The sequence below is a fragment of the Pseudoliparis swirei genome, chromosome 11 (genome assembly GCF_029220125.1).
Source record: "Pseudoliparis swirei isolate HS2019 ecotype Mariana Trench chromosome 11, NWPU_hadal_v1, whole genome shotgun sequence".
NCBI classification, from domain to species: domain Eukaryota; kingdom Metazoa; phylum Chordata; class Actinopteri; order Perciformes; family Liparidae; genus Pseudoliparis; species Pseudoliparis swirei.
Window position 1 is genome coordinate 21,990,308 of NC_079398.1, and position 19,064 is coordinate 22,009,371.

At 45.2% G+C, this 19,064-nt stretch overlaps 1 protein-coding gene across 1 annotated transcript in view; it reads left to right on the forward strand.

Annotated features, from left to right (window-relative positions):
- The window catches only part of rab11fip5a (RAB11 family interacting protein 5a (class I)), a 28,419-nt gene extending 9,390 nt beyond the window's left edge, over positions 1-19,029 (forward strand). The window contains exons 2-6 of the mRNA XM_056425641.1: positions 6,121-6,629; positions 7,373-7,946; positions 10,476-12,896; positions 14,733-14,877; positions 16,072-19,029. Coding sequence (XP_056281616.1) covers positions 6,121-6,629; positions 7,373-7,946; positions 10,476-12,896; positions 14,733-14,877; positions 16,072-16,332 — 3,910 coding nt within the window. The 3' untranslated portion in view covers positions 16,333-19,029. The remainder of the gene's footprint in view (positions 1-6,120; positions 6,630-7,372; positions 7,947-10,475; positions 12,897-14,732; positions 14,878-16,071) is intronic.
- The last annotated feature ends 35 nt before the right edge of the window (positions 19,030-19,064 follow it).

Here is a 19,064-nt window from a genome sequence, read left to right on the forward strand (position 1 = left end):
TCACGATCTATCTGTCCTTAGAGGCCCCCCTGACTCCTCTGAGAGGAAGACAAACAAGTATCTTAGAGTGAAATAAGCTTAAATAACAATATGTTTGGTGAATAAAGTGCGCCGTCGACACAGATCATGCGCCCTTGGCGCCGTTTTTTTTATTTCCGAGAGTCTCTTCTGCGTGGCTCAGATGCCCCTCGGCGCCCCGCAGAGTACAGGCTGGATAAAATAGGTTGATAGCCTACTCGTCTTGTAATTTCAGCCCTGTCCTGTCTTGAAGGGCGCTTTCTGGGGATCGACTTGTTCCACAGAAGAAGCGGAGCCGAGAATAAGAAGGGGGCCGAAAGGACAACATGGGATGGGGTGGAGTGTTGTGATTTCCTGTTTTGGAAGATAGGGAAGCAGATAGGCAGTCATGCTCTGCAGCTCTGGTATGAGAATGTTTCTGGAAAAAAAATGTGATCAGTGCAGACTTCCACAAATAACAAACAGGCAGAACATTGAGTTATTTAGCTTGATGTGGCACAGGGATGCTCGTATGCTTTTTAGTGGACTTTTATACCCAAAGAATAATTCCCACTTGTTGAACTATCCATGCGTCTGCGTGGACACGGGGTCGTCTTCACTAACATGTTCTCTGCTTGAGTACGTGGGCTTCAAAATGTCTGCTGCTGGTTTTCTTATTTGCCTGCGTTGCAGTTTCTGTATTCAGGCCTCGCCTTACTTACGTTTATATTTATTGTTGTCAGGCTTTCTAGCGAGTCACATGACTCGCAGGTGCATGTTCGTAAATAGGCCACACGTAGTTTCCATGGTGAAAATATCTTTTGAAATGTTTTTAGTCAGCATACAAATGTTTTCTTACCATCTTTTAATCTAAATAAGTCTGCCTAAATCAAATAAATACCGCAATCTAATCACACAAATGCACCCAAATCACAGATTTGAAGACACAACGTAGTGGCTAAGAGACACTTCCTTCATGTACTGTGCCCTAAATTAGATAGATGGATATATACTTTATTAATATTTAGAAATTCGTCGTCACAGTAGCAGCACCAATAAACTAAACACACGAGAATAAATATAATAAAATATAAAAAACAGGGATGAAAGATATAGATAAATACAAGTAAAATACTAAATGAAGTATATATGTATATAAAATTAAACATAAATGTATATATATACACACACACACACACAAACAAATATAATCCAATGACTGTGCAAAGTATACAAAGTAAAATATAAAATACAAATAAATAAAATATATATGTGTATATATATATATACACAACATATATGCAGACACAAATATAATACTAATGACTGCAGTGTAAAATTTAATTAAATATAGACTGAGTGTGCAAAATGCAAAGTGTGTGTATAATAATCGCTGCATGGTGGATGTAGCCGTAGCAACTGTAGGTCTGTCTGTAAACGAGGAAACCTATAGCGTGGAGGTCCTGGATTTGCAATTGGATCCACCATTTGGCTGCATGGAGTTGGCCGCCGAGTCAGGATCAGGACTGATACTATTGTTGGCACATGGGTGTGAAACCGGAGTCCACACCTAACAGGCGTGTGATGTGAAAGCCCCGGTTTACAACATGAGAGGCGTGAGCTGGAACATAATAACAGTTTGCATACCTACAAAAAAAAGAGGGCACTTTGTTTCCATGCAGATTGATAGTCAACAGGATTTGATCGATTGAAATCCTCCACGTGAATCACATGAGAATAATTAAGCCTCTGTTAATTGGATCTTAATGCAAATAGCTTCACGAGAGAGTCACTTGTTCCGCCGCCTTGAATGAAATGTGGATTAGTGAACATGTTGAACATTTCTCCTGTGGCACATTTACACAGCTGTCCATTTACGTGAGATTCAATGCGTGGTGGCTCCTGTGGAGCTTTAAAAAAAAGCATCTGCATTCCTCTCTCTGCGGGGCTCCGCCTACTAATTGTTTTCATTGGCATTCATCTTGGGTGTTACCGTGTTTTCAGGGCTGGTATGTGGCAGGATGATGATGATGATGATGATGATTACATAATAGTTAGTTTTAAGTGTGTGCTGCAGCCTACATTACACCAATGCTTTTCTTTTTGCAAACAGAAGGAATCATTCGTGTTGAAATCCAAGAGGACATGAAAATGGAGGCTCTGGGTTCAGAGGCCTTTGACGCTAAAGGTGTTTCAATAAATATCAGGCAGTTCTGACCACTACTACAAGTATTTCATGTTTTTTTGTTATTTTTTCATTCAATATGTGCGGTAATGTTTTTTTGTGATGTGCATGTGTTTATGCGTCAGTAGAGGACGGGTACAGACACTCCGTAAACCCACATGGTGAATCCCGTCTACTCAGCCTTGCGTGTCATTTCAGATTAATGCTCACGTAGCGTAACATGCTAACGCTAAGCCGTCGGCGATATGCTGAGCAACACATGTTGGCGTGTGATGTTGAGCTATGAGTGGAACTTCTACGTGTACGAGCTCATTGTGGCCAACGTGCTTGGCATACATTCGGTCCAAAAAAAAGTTTTACACCGTGATGGTAAAATGTGGAGGATATATTTTAGCATGACATTAATCAAAACAAATAATAGCAGCCATAAAATAAAGTACAATATTATAAATAGTAGAAAATCACAACCAAAAGGTCACCAGTCCAACGGCCCGCGACTCCAGTGACAAACGTCTGCCGCCTTTATTGAGACGTTTGGGTTGTTCCTCGTGTTCTTGTGCTGCCTCGCTGAGTTTCTGCAGAGTCATACTGAAGCTTTGTTTTTTTGGCGGGCGGGGGGGGGGGGGGGGGTCCTTTCTCAGATGTGTCTTACATCAGTTTTTGTTGTTTTCTTTCATGTCGTAGCTTTCATGCCTCTCATTGAAATCTTAAATCTGATTTATTTAGACTCTTTTTCAGTCGCACACTTGACTTTCCGTCCCATGACATTTCGGTTTTCTTGTTGACTCAACAGACCGGGGCTTTTTAGTTGTTTAAGAGGCCGAATTTAGATTACTTTCCTCTTTTGACTCCTAACATCCTGTTTTATGTTTGTGCATGAGGACTGATATCGCTCGTTTATCAATATTTCACAACCTCTTAAAGGGAGTACAAAATCAGCTACAGTTGATTGTATTTAATTCAGTTAAAGACAAATAAATAAATAAAAACTATTTTCAGCAACGATTTGTGTTCAGTAAAGCATTTGCACATTAAAGCATAAGGGCTATTTTTTAAAGTATTTTTATGTATATTAAAGTGTTTTTCAGAGACACAATCAGATTTCTGAACTCAGAGCCCAGATACTGTTGAACCTACATTCAGAAAAGTATTGTGATATTTGGCAGGTATGTGTCACTCGACCTCATCGAGCTTTTTTATGAACAATAGAGAACTGAGGTTGTGGTGTGAGGAGAAAATAGCCCAGCAGCACAGGAAGTGAAACAAATGAAGCAGGTCTTGGTTTCAGGCCCAGTTTTCACTCTTCTCTGATAACTTCACGTTGGCAGCAGCCAAGTGTCAGAAACACATGTCGACTCAGGGCTCCAGACTAACTTTTTTTACTAGGAGCACAGTGGCCCCTAACTTAAAATTTTAGGGGCGCAAACTGAAAATTTAGGGGCGCACACTATAAATCGACTTGCAAAGTTTTCCCATCATTTTTACTGTATTACTGATAAATAATTTGACAATATACAATCTTATGCCTGTTTGCCTTCATGAACTGCAAAAAATTCACAACAGAGAACTCTTCAGAAGTTACTGTATTGAGTTTAAACATATTTTAAGAGAAAACATACCTTGAGCATGTGCATGTTGCACTTCGATGTGGCCAATCAAAACATTTATTGGTTTCTAGAGCTGCACCGATCAGGTTTTTGGTGCCGATCACCGATCACTGAAATCAGTATCTGCCGATCCGATAATACCGATCACCGATCACGGTGTTGATTGAAGCATTCTATTTATTGTGTAGCATTATTGCTATGAGGACTATGAGGAAATACATATATAAAGCAACTCAAACATTAAATAAATTACCGATTTCTTTAAACATTTAGGACTTTTACAGCTAAATCTCAGAAACGATCTATAAAGATACAAAATCAGTTCATTGTTTACTTTTATATGTTCGTGTATGATTTGTCGACATCTTATTTTGATAAACGGATGTTGTTTCACGTGGTTCTTTCCGCTAACTTTGCAAAACCGGATGTTGTCACTTAAATCCTTCCGCTAACTTTATCAAAACCCTCGCGCGCTCCTGATCGAATGCGTTTACCGTGAACATCAGTCTATAGGGGCAGACATGTGAGAGTCGGCTGAGTTGACCCAGTGATTCAACTCGGGGGACGGGGATGCTGCTCGGTGGTGAGGATCCCCTCTGACCTCTCACTCTGCGGCCCTCCGCTGCGGTGCGCCTCTTTTCACACATTAGCCCCCCCGCTCTCACACACAGGCCAGCCTTCTTCTTCGGTTTTCGTCTCCTTTCTTCTTCTTCTGGAGTTAATGTCGGTTAGCAAACCAGTCATTCAGGCATTACCGCTAACTTCAGTGTAGAACAAGTTTGTCAGCAACAAAAATATTTAATAAAAAAAAAAAAATCTGCTAATTTACTGGTCGCGCATGCGCGAGTTGATGAAAAATTTACTCGCACTGTGTCTAATTTTAGGCGCAAAATGCGACCATTTGGTCGCAGTCTGGAGCCCTGCGACTGGGGGAATTCTTCTCAGTCATATTATCTTTTCAAACCGGTCACAACGGAGCAGATGAACATTTCCCATGAGTCACGGCGTGGGGAAGTTGTCGGCGCCGCCGCGCCCACCGATATGCAACGTTTCTAAGAAACACAAAAGGAAGAATGTAGCAATCTGTTTCTCGGTCATATTTATCGAGGACGCTCGCTGTTTGACTTCATTGTTCTTGCTTATAACGGGTCTGGTGACAAAAGACGAGAAGCCTTCCCGAGGTATCATGGGATGTCTGGCCGCACGCAGCCTTGTGGTGTTAATAGGACAAAGACACTCTCTCTGTTTAGCCACATTTATTATTCACTTTATTTCATGCCCATACTCAAAGTGTTTTTGTCAGTATACCTTACAATTAGTTTGCAAATTCTCGAAAAATGTAATATATGTATTGTAATTTAATACTTTATTTGCACACTGTAAATCCTAATTCACACTTGTTTTTTTAAATAATCTAACCACTGAGAATATTTAATTTGCTAGTGTGTTTTTTTCATGATAGAGCTGTGAAGTGGGAGGGACCAACAGACCGGAGCTCACGCTGCAGACTATTTTCTTTTATATATAATTTTTTGAGGGCTTTTATTTTGCCTTTTATCAGACTGGAGAATGACTGAGAATGAAATGGGAAAGAGAGAGGAAGACACACAGTCAAGGTCTGCAACAAACAACTAGTTTCCACTCGTGATCAATTTATATTTATATTTGTTTTTGATTCATTCATCATCCATTTTAGCAACAAAATGCCAGAAAATAATGAAAAATATCCCAAGATGGTTGTTTCTATATTATATGATCCAATCAACAGTTCAAAAAGCAAAGACAATGGCAAAAATATGAAATGGAATAAAGCAATACATTTCAGAAGCTGTACCCGCCAATAATTCAATTCAATTCAGTTTATTTGTATAGCCCATTTTCACAAATTACAAATTTATCTCAGAGTGCTTTACAATCTGTACATACAGACATCCCTGACCTTTGACCTGACATCGGATCAGGAACAACTCTTTAACAACCCTTCACGGGGAAAAAGTGAAGAACCCTTCAGGAGAGCAACAGGAGGACCCCTCTCCAGGATGGACAGAACAATAGATGTCATGTGACCAGAAGGACAGATTTAGAGGATCCATCAGGCAGATGGAGGTAGAGGAGGAGTGGGCGGAGTCTCAACTGTGGCCGGAGTCTCAACAGGGCAGTGGCATACTTGGTAGTAGGCATATTCCACGATCCAGACCTCGATGATCCATCAGGCAGTTCTGCATTTCTTTTGATGAATTACCTCCACGACTAATTGATCACATGACTAATTGTTCTAACTGCTAAATGCGTTTCCTGTCAATCTCATGAGCGATCCCGTCTCTGTTGCAGGTGGTACAAGCTCAACTCCAAGACGGGCAAGAAGGAGAAGGAGCGAGGAGACATTCAGGTCACGGTCCAGTTCACCCGCAACAACCTGACGGCCAGCATGTACGACCTGGTCATGAAGGACAAGGGCGCCTCCACCTTCGGCAAGCTCAAAGAGCGCATCAAGGGGAAGCTGAGGCCCAGCGAGTACGACTCGTCGTTGGCCGTCCTGCCGAGCGGTTACGGGTCGCTGCACCGGATGCGGCAGCGGCTGCCGAGCGACGGAGGCGGGGAGGAGGACTACGAGGACGACGAGGGGGGCGAGGCCCGGCGAAGCAAGATGAGGACCTTCTTCCTGAGAGGGAAGCTGAGGAAGTCGTCGGACGCTCGTTCCAGCACGTCGCTGGGCTCGGAGAGCAGCGAGTCGTCGCGGGGAGGGAGCCTGAGCCCCACGGCCGGCATCAGCGTGGTGGTCTCCGACCTGTCCAACTCGCCCAGCAACAGCAGCAACCTGACGGCCGACAACAGCCCAGGTGAGAATGACCGGGAGAGATGCACCACAACGCTCACCGAGTGTTACGCAGTCGTCCTTCATATTCAACGCTTCAGGTTCCTCTCTTGCAAGCAACCAGTTTTTTGATTAATCGAAAGTCAATAACATTTCAAACTAGAACGGGCACTCGGTAGAGCGCATACCTTCACATATCACAAGATCGGGCATTGAATTATGAACATTTTGGCATTAGTTGCATGCCAATTGGATAGAAATTGACCGCGCTATGGAAAAAAGAAGATTTTGACCTTTTCATGGCCTTGACCCTGACCTTTGACCCGATCGATGCCAAAATCTAATCAAATGGTCCCCGGTTAATAACCAATCATCCCACCAAATTTCATGCGATTCAGTTTAATACTTTTTGAGTTATGCGAGTAACACGCATACAAATAAATAAATACACGACGATCAAAACATAACCTTCCACATTTTCAATGCGAAGGTTATAATTTTGAACAATTGCCCATCATTATTTTCTACAGTCCAGTGTGACATCTTAAAGGTTTGTTTTTGTTTGACGAATTGCCCAGAACCCCAAAGATATTCAGGTTATGAAGCAGCAAATTGTTTAATTTGAGAGCCTTTATTCAGAAGATATTAGTCATTAATTCTTGCATGTGTGTAGGTGTGTGTCCTCCATCATGTTGCCGACACATGTCAGTTATTGATGTCACATTTCTCATGCCGCCCTGTTTTGTTTCTATGCTCTGGTGTTTGCAGATCACGCGTCCTCTCTCATTTGCGAGTTTGGTGACGACGACGACGACGGTGACATCACCATCGCAGTGCCTCAGCTCATTGTGGGCGTTAACGGAAGCCACGTGTACGGCGTCCGGCCCCTGGACTCGGGCTCGGGGAAACCTGCGGACTCTTTAGGCCTCGGGCCGCTGCAGAGTTCTTTGCCTCACTCCGTGTCCCTGCAGAACCTCAGGCCTTCCGCGGACCTCGACAAAGGCCCCGTCGGAGACGGCCGCCGCTGGTCTTTTGACAAGCCCTGCGAGGAGGAGAAGGCGGCCATAGCGGCGGCCCTGGAGAAAAGCGGCCCCATGCTGGGCGACGATGAGGAGCAGTCGGGACGGGACGCTCCGCCCAGATCCGCCTGCTCTTCCTCCTCCACGGTGGAGTCGGAGAGCCAGGGGAAGAAGCAGAGGATGAACTCGTCTTCCCAGGGGAGAAGCGAGTCGGCGGGCAGAGGGCAGAATCAGTCCAAGGATGAGTCTGAACAGGCCCCCGCCGCCGCCGAGGAGAAACACAAGGGATGGTTTGGATCAAAGGACTCGCACAACAAACCCAGGTGAGACTTAGACTTAACACGCACCGATGACGACTTATCATTTGAATATGGATATGGATTGAATCGGGAGGATTAAGTAGGCGTACCGTTTGGATCATCAGTCACAGACTGAGGGTTTTTTATTGCTGGCGACTCTTGTACTTTGGTTTTATTTGGCAGAAATCTGAAGCATGAAAGAATGTATTCAATGCAGGCCGATATTTTTAGCAGGGTAGAATAACCTAGGTTTATAAACATGAAACAAAAATAATTAATTTTTCTTTATATGTTGCAAAACATTCATAATCACAATTAAAAATTAAATTCAGTATTTGAATAAGCCTCATAAAAAATAAAATAACGTTACGATATAATGCAGAACAATACAACAACAAACTACGTAGAACTTTAAACATGTAAGTGAATCAGCTCACTGACACGGTCCGACAAATAACTTCCCTCTTTGTCGGTAGGTAAATCTTCAATCACAAAATATAGGTTATTTCATATCTCGATAACCATATATATATATATATATATAGCATGTGTTCTGCTATTTCAATAGGTCTATATTGAAGTTAGTTTGTCTTTGTAATTATTAACTGAGACAAACCTAATTGTGTATTATAAAGTCCCTCTATGTTATTTAATTGAAAGATAAAGGAGGAGGAATTATCGCCCGGCATTATTTGTTCAACTTTGCAGAGTCACGCTAGCCGCTTCCCCTCGTTCACACAGTCTTTATGCTAAGCTAACGGACTCCTGGCTCCAGCTGTTTAGCGCACAGATGTGAGGGAGCCGTTCACTGTCAACTTGCTGCTGGAAGTCGCCACCGGCTCTGCACACTTCCCTCCTCGGCTCCTGGTCACAGTCTCTGGTTACAGCAGGGATCTGCAATGCAGATGGAGGAGGGGAGCTGCTGTGGTGAGATTAGCTCCATCAAGCTGAAGCCTCGGCTACATGGTTCAGGGAGGATGCTTCATTGGAAAGATGAGGATGCGAGCTGGAGCAATATTTGTTCTCTGACAGATTTTGTGTGTGTGTGTTTCGTCAATGCTTTTATAATGTGTGTGTTGGCAGAGATTTTATTTGATTTCCACTTCTAACACGAGCACATTCTTTGGTGGGTAATTTATCTGGAGGGTGTCACCTGCTCGACTGTCCTCTCTCTTGAGTGCATCGCTCCTGCAGTTTGTTTTATATTAGATGTCATTATTAATTCAAGTCCATAGGGACCCCTTGAATAGCTCATTAAAGTACACTACCGTTCAAAAGTTTGGGGTCATCCAGACAATTTCGTGTCTTCCATGAAAACTCACTTTTATTTATCAAATGAATTGAAAATTTAATAGAAAATATAGTCAAGAAATTGACAAGGTTAGAAATAATGATTAATATTTGAAGTATTAATTTTGTTCTTCAAGCTCAAAGGAAGGCCAGTTGTATAGCTTATATCAGCAGCATAACTGTTTTCAGCTGTGCTAACATAATTGCACAAGGGTTTTCTAATCAGACATTAGTCTTCTCAGGCGATTAGCAAACACAATGTACCATTAGAACACTGGAGTGATCGTTGATGGAAATGGGCCTCTATACACCTCTGGAGATATTTCATTAGAAACCAGACGTTTCCACCTAGAATAGTCATTTACCACATTAACAATGTATAGTGTGTATTTTTGATTCATGTTATTTTTATTGAAAAAACAGTGCTTTTCTTTGAAAAATAAAGACATTTCTAAGTGACCCCAAACTTTTGAACGGTAGTGTATGTTATCGTGTACCTGACCAGGACCAAAGAACTGCAGGTGTCGTAATGTTTAGAGAAACAACACTGGGCGTAAACACAATATTTGCCCGATAAGCGCCTGCTGATTCTGGACCATAGTACGCTCGATACCCTTCTGCTAGCTCTGTAACTATACATTTCCACAGCCTACACACCCACATGCCTTTTTATATCCTTGAGGAAAGTAGCAGCACCAAGTAATCATTACACCAGTCAACTTTTTTTCTCGCAAAAATATTACATCGTGGGCCAATAAAAACCCACAAGAGGCACAGAGAGGGGAGTTCTGGACGTTGGTAGGTTCTGGTTACTCTCTAGTTTGACTTATTCATATCATTTCTATGCAATCTTTGATTGTTGAAGTTTGAACGGAAGGTGTGATCAAAGCCACTATGTGAAGAGGTTTCACGGTATTTAATGATTCTTTTCCCAAATTGTTCTGACGGCAAGACTTAGTTTTATTGGAAACCCCTGGTGAAAATATGTGGCCTGATATAAGTTGCGTTTACAGCTTGTGGCGCCGCTCTCGAGTGTTTTCCGGACGACGAAGCGACACGAGTGGCATTTCATGACTTGAAAGGGGGTTCAAAGGAATAAAGATGAACGCACATTGTGAACGTGTCGGGTGAAAGCCAAACGAGTCTGTAAAAATGTATGATTCAGGATGTGACTTGAGACGGAGAAACCTCCTTCAGACCAGAGGTTGAGCTGTGTGATCTCTCCACGCTAAACAACAGGACTGTGTGCCCTTCCTTTCACAGCCTGGTGATGTCACCTAAACTAGAGCCCAGCACTGACCCCCACCCACCACTCAGCCGCCACCCACCGGGTCCTCCTGTCGAGCTCACCCCTCTGGTTTCCCCGCTGCATCACACTAACCCTTTCTCCCACTCGCAGACCTCACCGCCTCCCATATCCCCCTGCAACCCTTTCTTCTCTCTCCTCCAGCACAACCCTTTCTATGACCACGCGCTAACCGCTCGGGCCCTAAACCCTCCGCTGCCTCCTCTGCCCTATCTCTCCAGTTCGCGGCCCCCTGTAGCTCGACTCTTTCCGCAGGCGGGTAACCCCACCCCGGTTCGCGGCGACCCGCCCGCAGAGGACGCCATCGCCGGCACAGTTGCAAAGGGCAAAGCCGTGGAACGACCTGTCCCCCCGGTTCCGACGGAAGGGGAAAAACCGTTCCGCGGGAAGTCGCCCCGCACTTTGACGCTGGACCCGTTCTCGGAGTGGGACGAGTCTTTCCAAGCGTTTGCAGCTGGCAGGCTGCAGTCTCCTGAGGATCTGACCACAGACTGCAAAACGCAGCCAAACGCACCGAGCGGCCGTCCGCTGGAACGCGGCGACGACGGAGCGGCGACGCGACCGAGAACGGATCCGACCGCCGACGCGCCGCAGCGTCAACCTCGCGCAGGATTTGCATCCGATATACAAAAGGCCGTCGGCCAGGCGACCAGCCCGTGTCATCCCGACACATTTGCACAATTCCTCGAGACGATCCCGGAGCACGCGAGCTTTGAGAGCGACTCGCCAAAACTGGACGCTTGCGCCGAGACGAATCGAGCTAACGGTGCTACTCACGCAAACGATTTAACCGACACTAATATGCATCAGGCCCCCCGTCGCTCCTCATTTGTAAAGCTCAACAGCAGCTCCCCGGATCCGAGTCTTTCGGGTATCGGCAGTTCGGAAGCAGAAGAGGATTTTGTCTCCTTCCTCTCGTCTTATTCAGACAAACTCTCGGCATCCTCCTCCGAGGAAGCGGGGGCACGGAACTTTGAAAGCAACATCCTCTGCTTTGAGAAATCATGTCATTCATCTGTTGTACAGCACACAAAGCCCTCAGAGGACGTTACCGACAGGTCCACCGATGTATCTTCAGCCGATGTAGCTCAGCACACTGTTGTTCAGCGCGGTGCGGGTGATGAAGAGGGTTCACTGGCACTGCAGCCCCCATCACTTCCACATCAGCAGCCGGCGATCGATACAAGTGAGGACGCTGTTACTCAGTCACCAAACTCATCAAGTGCTCACTTGTTACCAGAACAGCCCAAATCCAAAGAATCCGAAGAATCTTTACAGCCTGTCGATGAAATTGGAGAGAAGTTCCTCGATGAATTTCTCCCGGATTTCTCGACCGCGATGAATGATTCCCCCGAGTCTGTAAGCAACACTACAGACGTGACGGCTTCTACGACTCCAGATGATGAACTCCACTCCCCGCACCCATCGCTACACATCATCACCTCCTCCCCCGATGTGCGGCGGAGGTCGTCGGACTCGCCCGTTGCGAGCACTCGTTTAGGGCGGCGGGATGCGAGCCGGCGTTCCCCACGCGGCCCTTTTGCCGATTTCCTCGACACCAGTCGCATCGCAAACGGTCCCGATCAAGACTCCGACGACGCGCTACTGCACGCCCGAGAGTCCGATCGGAGCGCCAGCAGCTTTTCCCAAAGCCTTTATGTCACCGCCGACTCGCAGGATTACCAAACCTGCGAGTCTCGCTCGGCGTCCGAGTGCTCCGGCGGCTCGGAGCCGAACGAGACGCTGCACTCTGCGAGCGCCACGCTCCGCGGCGAGCTGAACGACACGCGTCCGACCGCCGGTGCCGCCGCGGGCCGAGAAGACTCCGCCGATGCGTGCGAGAAACCACGCGGCGAAGGAGTCAACCGGTCCGGCCAATCTGGAGGACCCATCTGTGGCGCCGAGGGCAAGACGGCAACTCTTGAACCAATTTTCCCGATGGCGGATGACTTCGATTTACTCCCCGTGGCGTTGACGGACTCTCACGTGAGCTGTGATCTGGGGAAGCGCTCAGAGGGACGCGGTGTCTTCGGCGACGCGCCGCCGACGCGCCCTGAGCCACCGAGCGCTTCGCTACACCGCTCCCAGTCCGAAGGGTCTCTGACTCCCGCCTTCGACGAACTCCTCCTCCTGCCCTGCTTTGGTAGCGACCCCGGTGCGATACAGGAGTCCTTTTCCACTGGGCCTGGCCCTCGCCTCCCCTATTTGACCTCCTTTGCTCCTTGTCTAACTCCTCAAAGTAGTAGCTCCCCTGTCACGCTATGTTCCCTGCCTCCTCTTGCCAACGCTTCGGCGAGGTCACCACACAGCACGGCGCGAGAGCCATTGCTTCAGGAGACGACGCCTCCTCCTCCGCAGGCAGCCAATCAGCAGAACAGGTGAGGTTGCACTTGCTCGGTGAAAAAAAAAAAAGGTGGAGAGGAAGCACTTCTTTAGCACTTCCAGAAATGTCTGTCCTGTCGTCTCTTCAGTCTGCCTCTGCCGCTCTGCTTCCACCTGCTTTTCTTCTGTGCCACAGGCTCTCGAGGGGATTCTCCTTTGTGGTGTGACCGTCTCATTTTCATCACTTTAAGACACACACACACACACACACAGTACATACTGGTGTTAACAGGACTTCTGTGCAGGTGTCTTGTGTGTGTCCTGGCTCTGTGGTAACCGGAAGGGAAACAGAGCCTCAGGCCAATTAGCAGTTATTATTTTGCCCTGAATCCTACCACACAGCCCCTCCCTCCCAACACACACACACACACACACACACACACACTCACTCACTCACGCCCCCTCCCAACAGGGCCAACTAGTGTTCTCACACAGCCACACTGTTTGCCAAAATCTCAACCTGAAATCAGGCATAGAAGGTGTTGTTGTGTCACTGATAGCATTTCCTTTTCACCTTGGGGTAATAACACATTTAACACAATTCTACATGTTTGATTGCACCAACGCATGCAATTAAGTCTTTCAATTTTCACCAATATTTCCTTTTAATGAGGCCTCTAACACATTGTCTAACCTCCTTTCACTCTTTCTGGGGATTTGAAAAAAGGTTGATCCGTCGCATTCCGGTCTCCCTGGTGGTCCAATCTGTTGTGCTCGAATAAATGGCAAAAAGAAAGATGTATGTGAGATTGGGGTTGGAATGAGTGCAAGTCACTGCCATCAGTGACTTGCACTCATTCCAACCCCAGATGATAGATGTTCCTGTGAAATGTAGGTCACTGACACAGGAAACTGTCTTTCCTGTGTTATTGTACAGCTGGAGTTTGAGAAAATACTTCAAGTTGACCTGAACAAAGAGCTGGTTTCTGATCGTTTGTCGGCAAAACTGTCCAGCACGCAAATTCATTTAATTGAATTTGAGAGTGAGACGGCGGGTCATTTGCTTCTGTGTTATGAAACATCATTTTCTGTAGAGGTGCTCTTTGAGGTTCTATTCGTTTGTCTGTCTGGAAACTACGGGGTGAGTTGTGTGTGATTTTCAGAAGAAAAAAACACTTTATAAGCTTGTGAAATTAAGTAGGGTCTTATACATGTCCCCCCCCCCCCCCCCCACGGCAAGTTATGGCCTCACATATTTTTAACTAAAAAGTGATTTGTTTCTTCTGAACAAATCCAATGTCTCTCAAACAAAGTAAGAAAACATTTGAAAAAAGTCAAAAAAGGTATTTCTATCCATTTTAATCATCTTGAGATCCCTAAGATTTATCTTGCGGTCCCCTGAAACTTCCTCAACCCAAGGTCGGGAATCTCTAAGTTTTAACCTAATTAATGACAAAACATGCTTGTAGTTTGCTGGTATTTTATTACATTTAAAAGCAAATACACACTGATTCTAAGTAACACTAAAACTATTATATTGTGCGTAAATTAAAACAAGCCTTCTAACACCCACAGCGACACAAGTATGTTTTATTTTATTTTAGTTAAAAGTATGATAATTTAAAGGATTTAACTCTGAAAATGACCTGCTGCACAAAACCCTGATTTCCCCTCCGGTATTCATCAAATACAAACATGGACTGAAGGGAAGCAAATTGTAAATTCAAGTCCTCCTTGGCTGACAGACGATGGACAATGGGGAGTTGTGGACCTCCAGTACGACACCTAGGTGTCATGACCTCACCTGAAAGTCTGCTCGGTGAAAGCAGAAAGCCACAGAGGAGGGATACCTGACGGTGTACTCTGTGTGCTGCTTGTTGTCGCCCCTCCAGCCCCCACCCGGTGAAGCCCCTGACCACTGCCATACCGGCTGAGGAGAAGCGGACGGAGGGCCGGTCAGTGCTGGAGAAGCTCAAGTCCACCATCCACCCCGGGAGGGTCAGCCAGCTCACCGAGCAGGAGACGGAGAGGAAGAAGGTGCACCGTGTTATTATATCCATAAAAGGAAAAACACTGCCCTTCAGAGACAAACAACAGGAACTATGTGTTTTGAGATGTAATGCTCATGACTTGTTTAGAGTATATATATATATATATATATATATAACATTTCAACCTGCACTTCGATATAATTTAAATTACTCTACTGGTTCATCAAACACTTATTTTCTTATGGATAATCAGAATTATGGAGTAAAAACAAAAAAGCTGAACTCTATAGCTTGTAGTTGCTGACAGATCCAATTGTGCCTTGGTTTCATAAACACATTCACAACACTTATCTTTTTTTAAACCGTAACTTCAAAATGTGTACTCTTAATTTGAATTATAGAGATTTTAAGCAGATTCAAAGTTTGGTTTCAGTTTGATAATTGCATTGTTTCCCTCTGAGGATGCAGTGATTCACCACATTAAGTACTTGAAACATATCGGTGTCATCTATAATTGCACCAAAATAAATACAGCATTTATATGTGAATTTAGTGAACATAATAATATAAAGCTATCCAAGATGTAGGGTTTGTTCCCTTGTTATCCAAATCACCTGCTGGATTCCAACAAAATGTAAAACAATGAACTCATTACTTTCATTTAACCCTCGTTACCTTTCGGGTCAATTTGACCCCATTCAATGTTTAACGTCAGTGTTCTTTGGGGTCAATTTGACCCCAGGCTGTTTTTCACTGTATATAAGAAATCAACTTTTTTATATATTTAAAGGGCTATTTGTAGTCAACAAACAAACATAAAGTACCTCACACTTAAACTTGGGAAACAATATTAATTCTAATAATTTTCTGGAGGTTTTAATTGCTGGGGTCAAATTGACCCCGAGGGTAAAATATGTTAGTAAATGTTCAGGTAACAGGAGGGTTAAGGCAACGATGGCCTCAAGGTCAGCGAGGTGGAAGGTCACTCTTCTCCTCCCTGAATAAATGTAGGTTACAAAAATAAAATCAGCCCAGTTTAAGACCGATTTAGCATTTCCTGTTGGAACCCTGCTTCAGAGAGCTACACGGTATCTACACAACACAAACACCACCATGGCTGAGCGGACACACTCTGGAATCAACGGGGAATTCAATGAAAAGACACGACGCTGTTCTTATCTAGGTCACACGTGCACGCCTCTTCCCGTCTTCCTGACTTCCTGTCTGTCTCCGTCCTCAGTCCGTCACGGAGGGGGCGGGCTCGTACTACCACCTGAACCACCGCGAGCTGGTCGCCCTGCTGGTGCAGCGGGAGGCCGACCTGACGAGGCAGAAGGCGGAGCTTGAGCGTCAGAAACTGCTGCTGGCGAAGCGGGAGGCGGAGCTGCGGAAGCTGAAGCCGCAGGTCAAAGACCTGGAGGACTACATTGACACGCTGCTGGTGCGCATCATGGAGCAGAAGCCCACTCTCCTGCAGGTGGTGCGCTCCAAGTTAAAGTGACGGAGAGAAGGGGGCGGGGCTTTCTCAGCTCCGTCCACTCCGTCCGCCACAACAGCTCTTTTGGTCTTTTCACTGCTCTGCTGTCCTTTTTGATACATATAAATATTTCGGCGGCACCGAGAGAGAGAGAGAGATATCGAGGCGGTGTTTTCCAGCCGGCATGCTGAACTGTGCTGAAGAGCGCGCCCTCGTCGGAAGGCTTTGGTTCCGGGCGGTTCTGAATGTAGCGGGTCCTCAGGTTGTTTTCAGGTTTTTGAGACGCTTCCACTTATGGATCCTGATTGTCAATACAGCGATTCCTCCCTTTCACCTCACCTCACTTCTATCACCTTATCACAGGAGAGAGGAACGGCAGAGTTTCAGTCCACAACACTGAATATACAACTCGCTGAGCGTGTGTTGCAGTTCTGTAGGGAAACGAGAGCCATCGGGTGGGTTCGCATGGTCCAGACCGTTGACTTCAAATTGCATACTTTCACATCAATTCTGGCCATTTCTGCAGCATACATCAGGGTTTAGTCTGATTTTATACCTGCGAGGCAGCCTTAGGTTTAGCTTCATTTCAATGCAGCATGAAACTCAACTTGCAGGGACTTGAAGCCATTGAGTGAACATTTGCTCTTATGTCATCGTCGTGTTCTGAAGGAAGCCAAGCTGTAGAAAGTAATGCGGACGGGTTCAGTTGACAAGACGGCAACGCTCTCGCAAGGTCTGCCACTTTTGTTATTTTCATTTTCAATTAAACTGCAGATTATTTTCTTGATTAATCTTTTGGTTTACAAAAGGATCAGAGCGCAAGGGGACGTTCAGATTTCCTGTTTTGTTTGGTTAATGAGGTAAACGAGCTGCCAAACCACCAGTGTGTCTCTAACACAACGACGCACTTGAATGTCACCTCGGTGATCGGCACCGCTTCCTCCTCGGGGCGTTTCTGTTGTTTTGGATTGAAACTCTACAAATGTTCCCACAATGAATACCGAGCGCTCCGACTCGTTTTCTTTGGAAGCTGCAGACCAAATGAGCGGCGCGGGCGCTCGGCCTCGTCGCGTGCACATGACCGGGGACTGGCTGTAGCGTCTGAATGTTCAAAAGTGTTCTTAGCCAGCAAGTGAATGGTTTTTCTTTCAGACGCACGATTAAGTGCCGTTTTATCTTTTGCTTGCGCCCACCCGCCTTTTCCTCTGTTCTTTTTGAGCATGTCTTGAAGTTACCCATAATGCTCAGCCACATAAGCTAACTGATCCTTGTATGTGTTATCAGGTGAAGACAGGATGTGTGTGTGTGTGTGTGTGTGTGTGTGTGTGTGTGTGTGTGTGTGTGTGTGTGTGTGTGTGTGTGTGTGTGTGTGTGTGTGTGTGTGTGTGTGTGTGTGTGTGTGTGTGTGTGTGTGTGTGTGTGTGTGTGTGTGTGTGTGTGTGTGTGTGTCTTCTCGACTCCCCTCCCTCGGTGTCTGTGTGTCACATCCGCTTCTGCTCGAGCACGCACATCGCCGCTGCTTCCAGGTGTCACACAGGGATGTATACCGCATTTTACAGCATCTATATGCCGTGTTGAAATGCCACACGCTGCCTTATTTTTTTTTGTTTTGACGTTTGTCAAGAAATCTAGCACTTCATTTTACTCGTTGGGCTGGAGGCAGGTTTTGAAGAAAAGCCATCTGCTCACTAAGAGTCACTTCTTTTTTTCTTTTATTTTTTACCTCTTCTGACGCTTTGTTTTGATATTGTTTATATCACTGCACAAAACTGAATTGTATGCATACCAATAGAAAATGAGCAGTAACAGTGATTTCCTGTGAAATGCCAAAAAATGAAACGAGCCTTGAAACTTAACCTGCGGAGCAGTATTCTGATATGATGCCACTTTTAACAGCGTTCGTGTATGTTCTTGCACTACTTAATCGTCAGAACATACCTTTACTGTACCTGTCTGTTGATATCGGTATTGTTGGATCTCCTTTACACCGTACTGCACTTTCTAATCGCTCTGATTGAAGCACTTGGCCTACTTCGACGCCACAGCGATGGTTTGCCAGTGAGCTTGAAGCGCACAACACCGTCCTGTCATCTCTGTTCTGCAGCGCGATCGCAATATGAAGCGCATAGATGACTGCAGAGGCGTATTAAATGTGACTCGGCCCTCACGACACGCAAGAATAAGCGTCCTCTTCCATGTCTTATATTTTCACTCTATTTCAAACCGTTTGTATTTCGTCCATGAGTATGCAGCCGGTGGAATGTGCTTAAGGTGGTATGTGAGATTGGAAAGTTTACAAATCGTGATGCAATTCTGTTTCACACATTTTGTATATTTAATAAAGAATATTTTGTGTTTCTTGCCCCCCGTATGTTTGGTTGTCGATCATTCTTTGGGTGGCGTTTGTGTGTGTGTTTTCTTCACAGGGCAGACGGTGATCTTTCTTTGTTTCCAGTGGATTTTGATGTTTGCATTAAGGTTCTTTTTATAATAGTGAGCTCCATTTTATATCTGGTTCCAAAGTACCCAAAAGCCTAGGTTTGTTTAACTATTTCCCTTATTTGTAGAACAATTACAGATATACAGATGCTGATTATCTTACTTCTCTGTTTTCTACATCCTAACAGAAACACATTTGATAAAGTGATAACAAACGTTTTTTTTCTAGCTATCTTTCTTACATCTAATATGTGAAAACACAATTAAAGTGATTTATCTGCAGTAGTGTTTAACTATTTATTGAATGAATCTGAAGC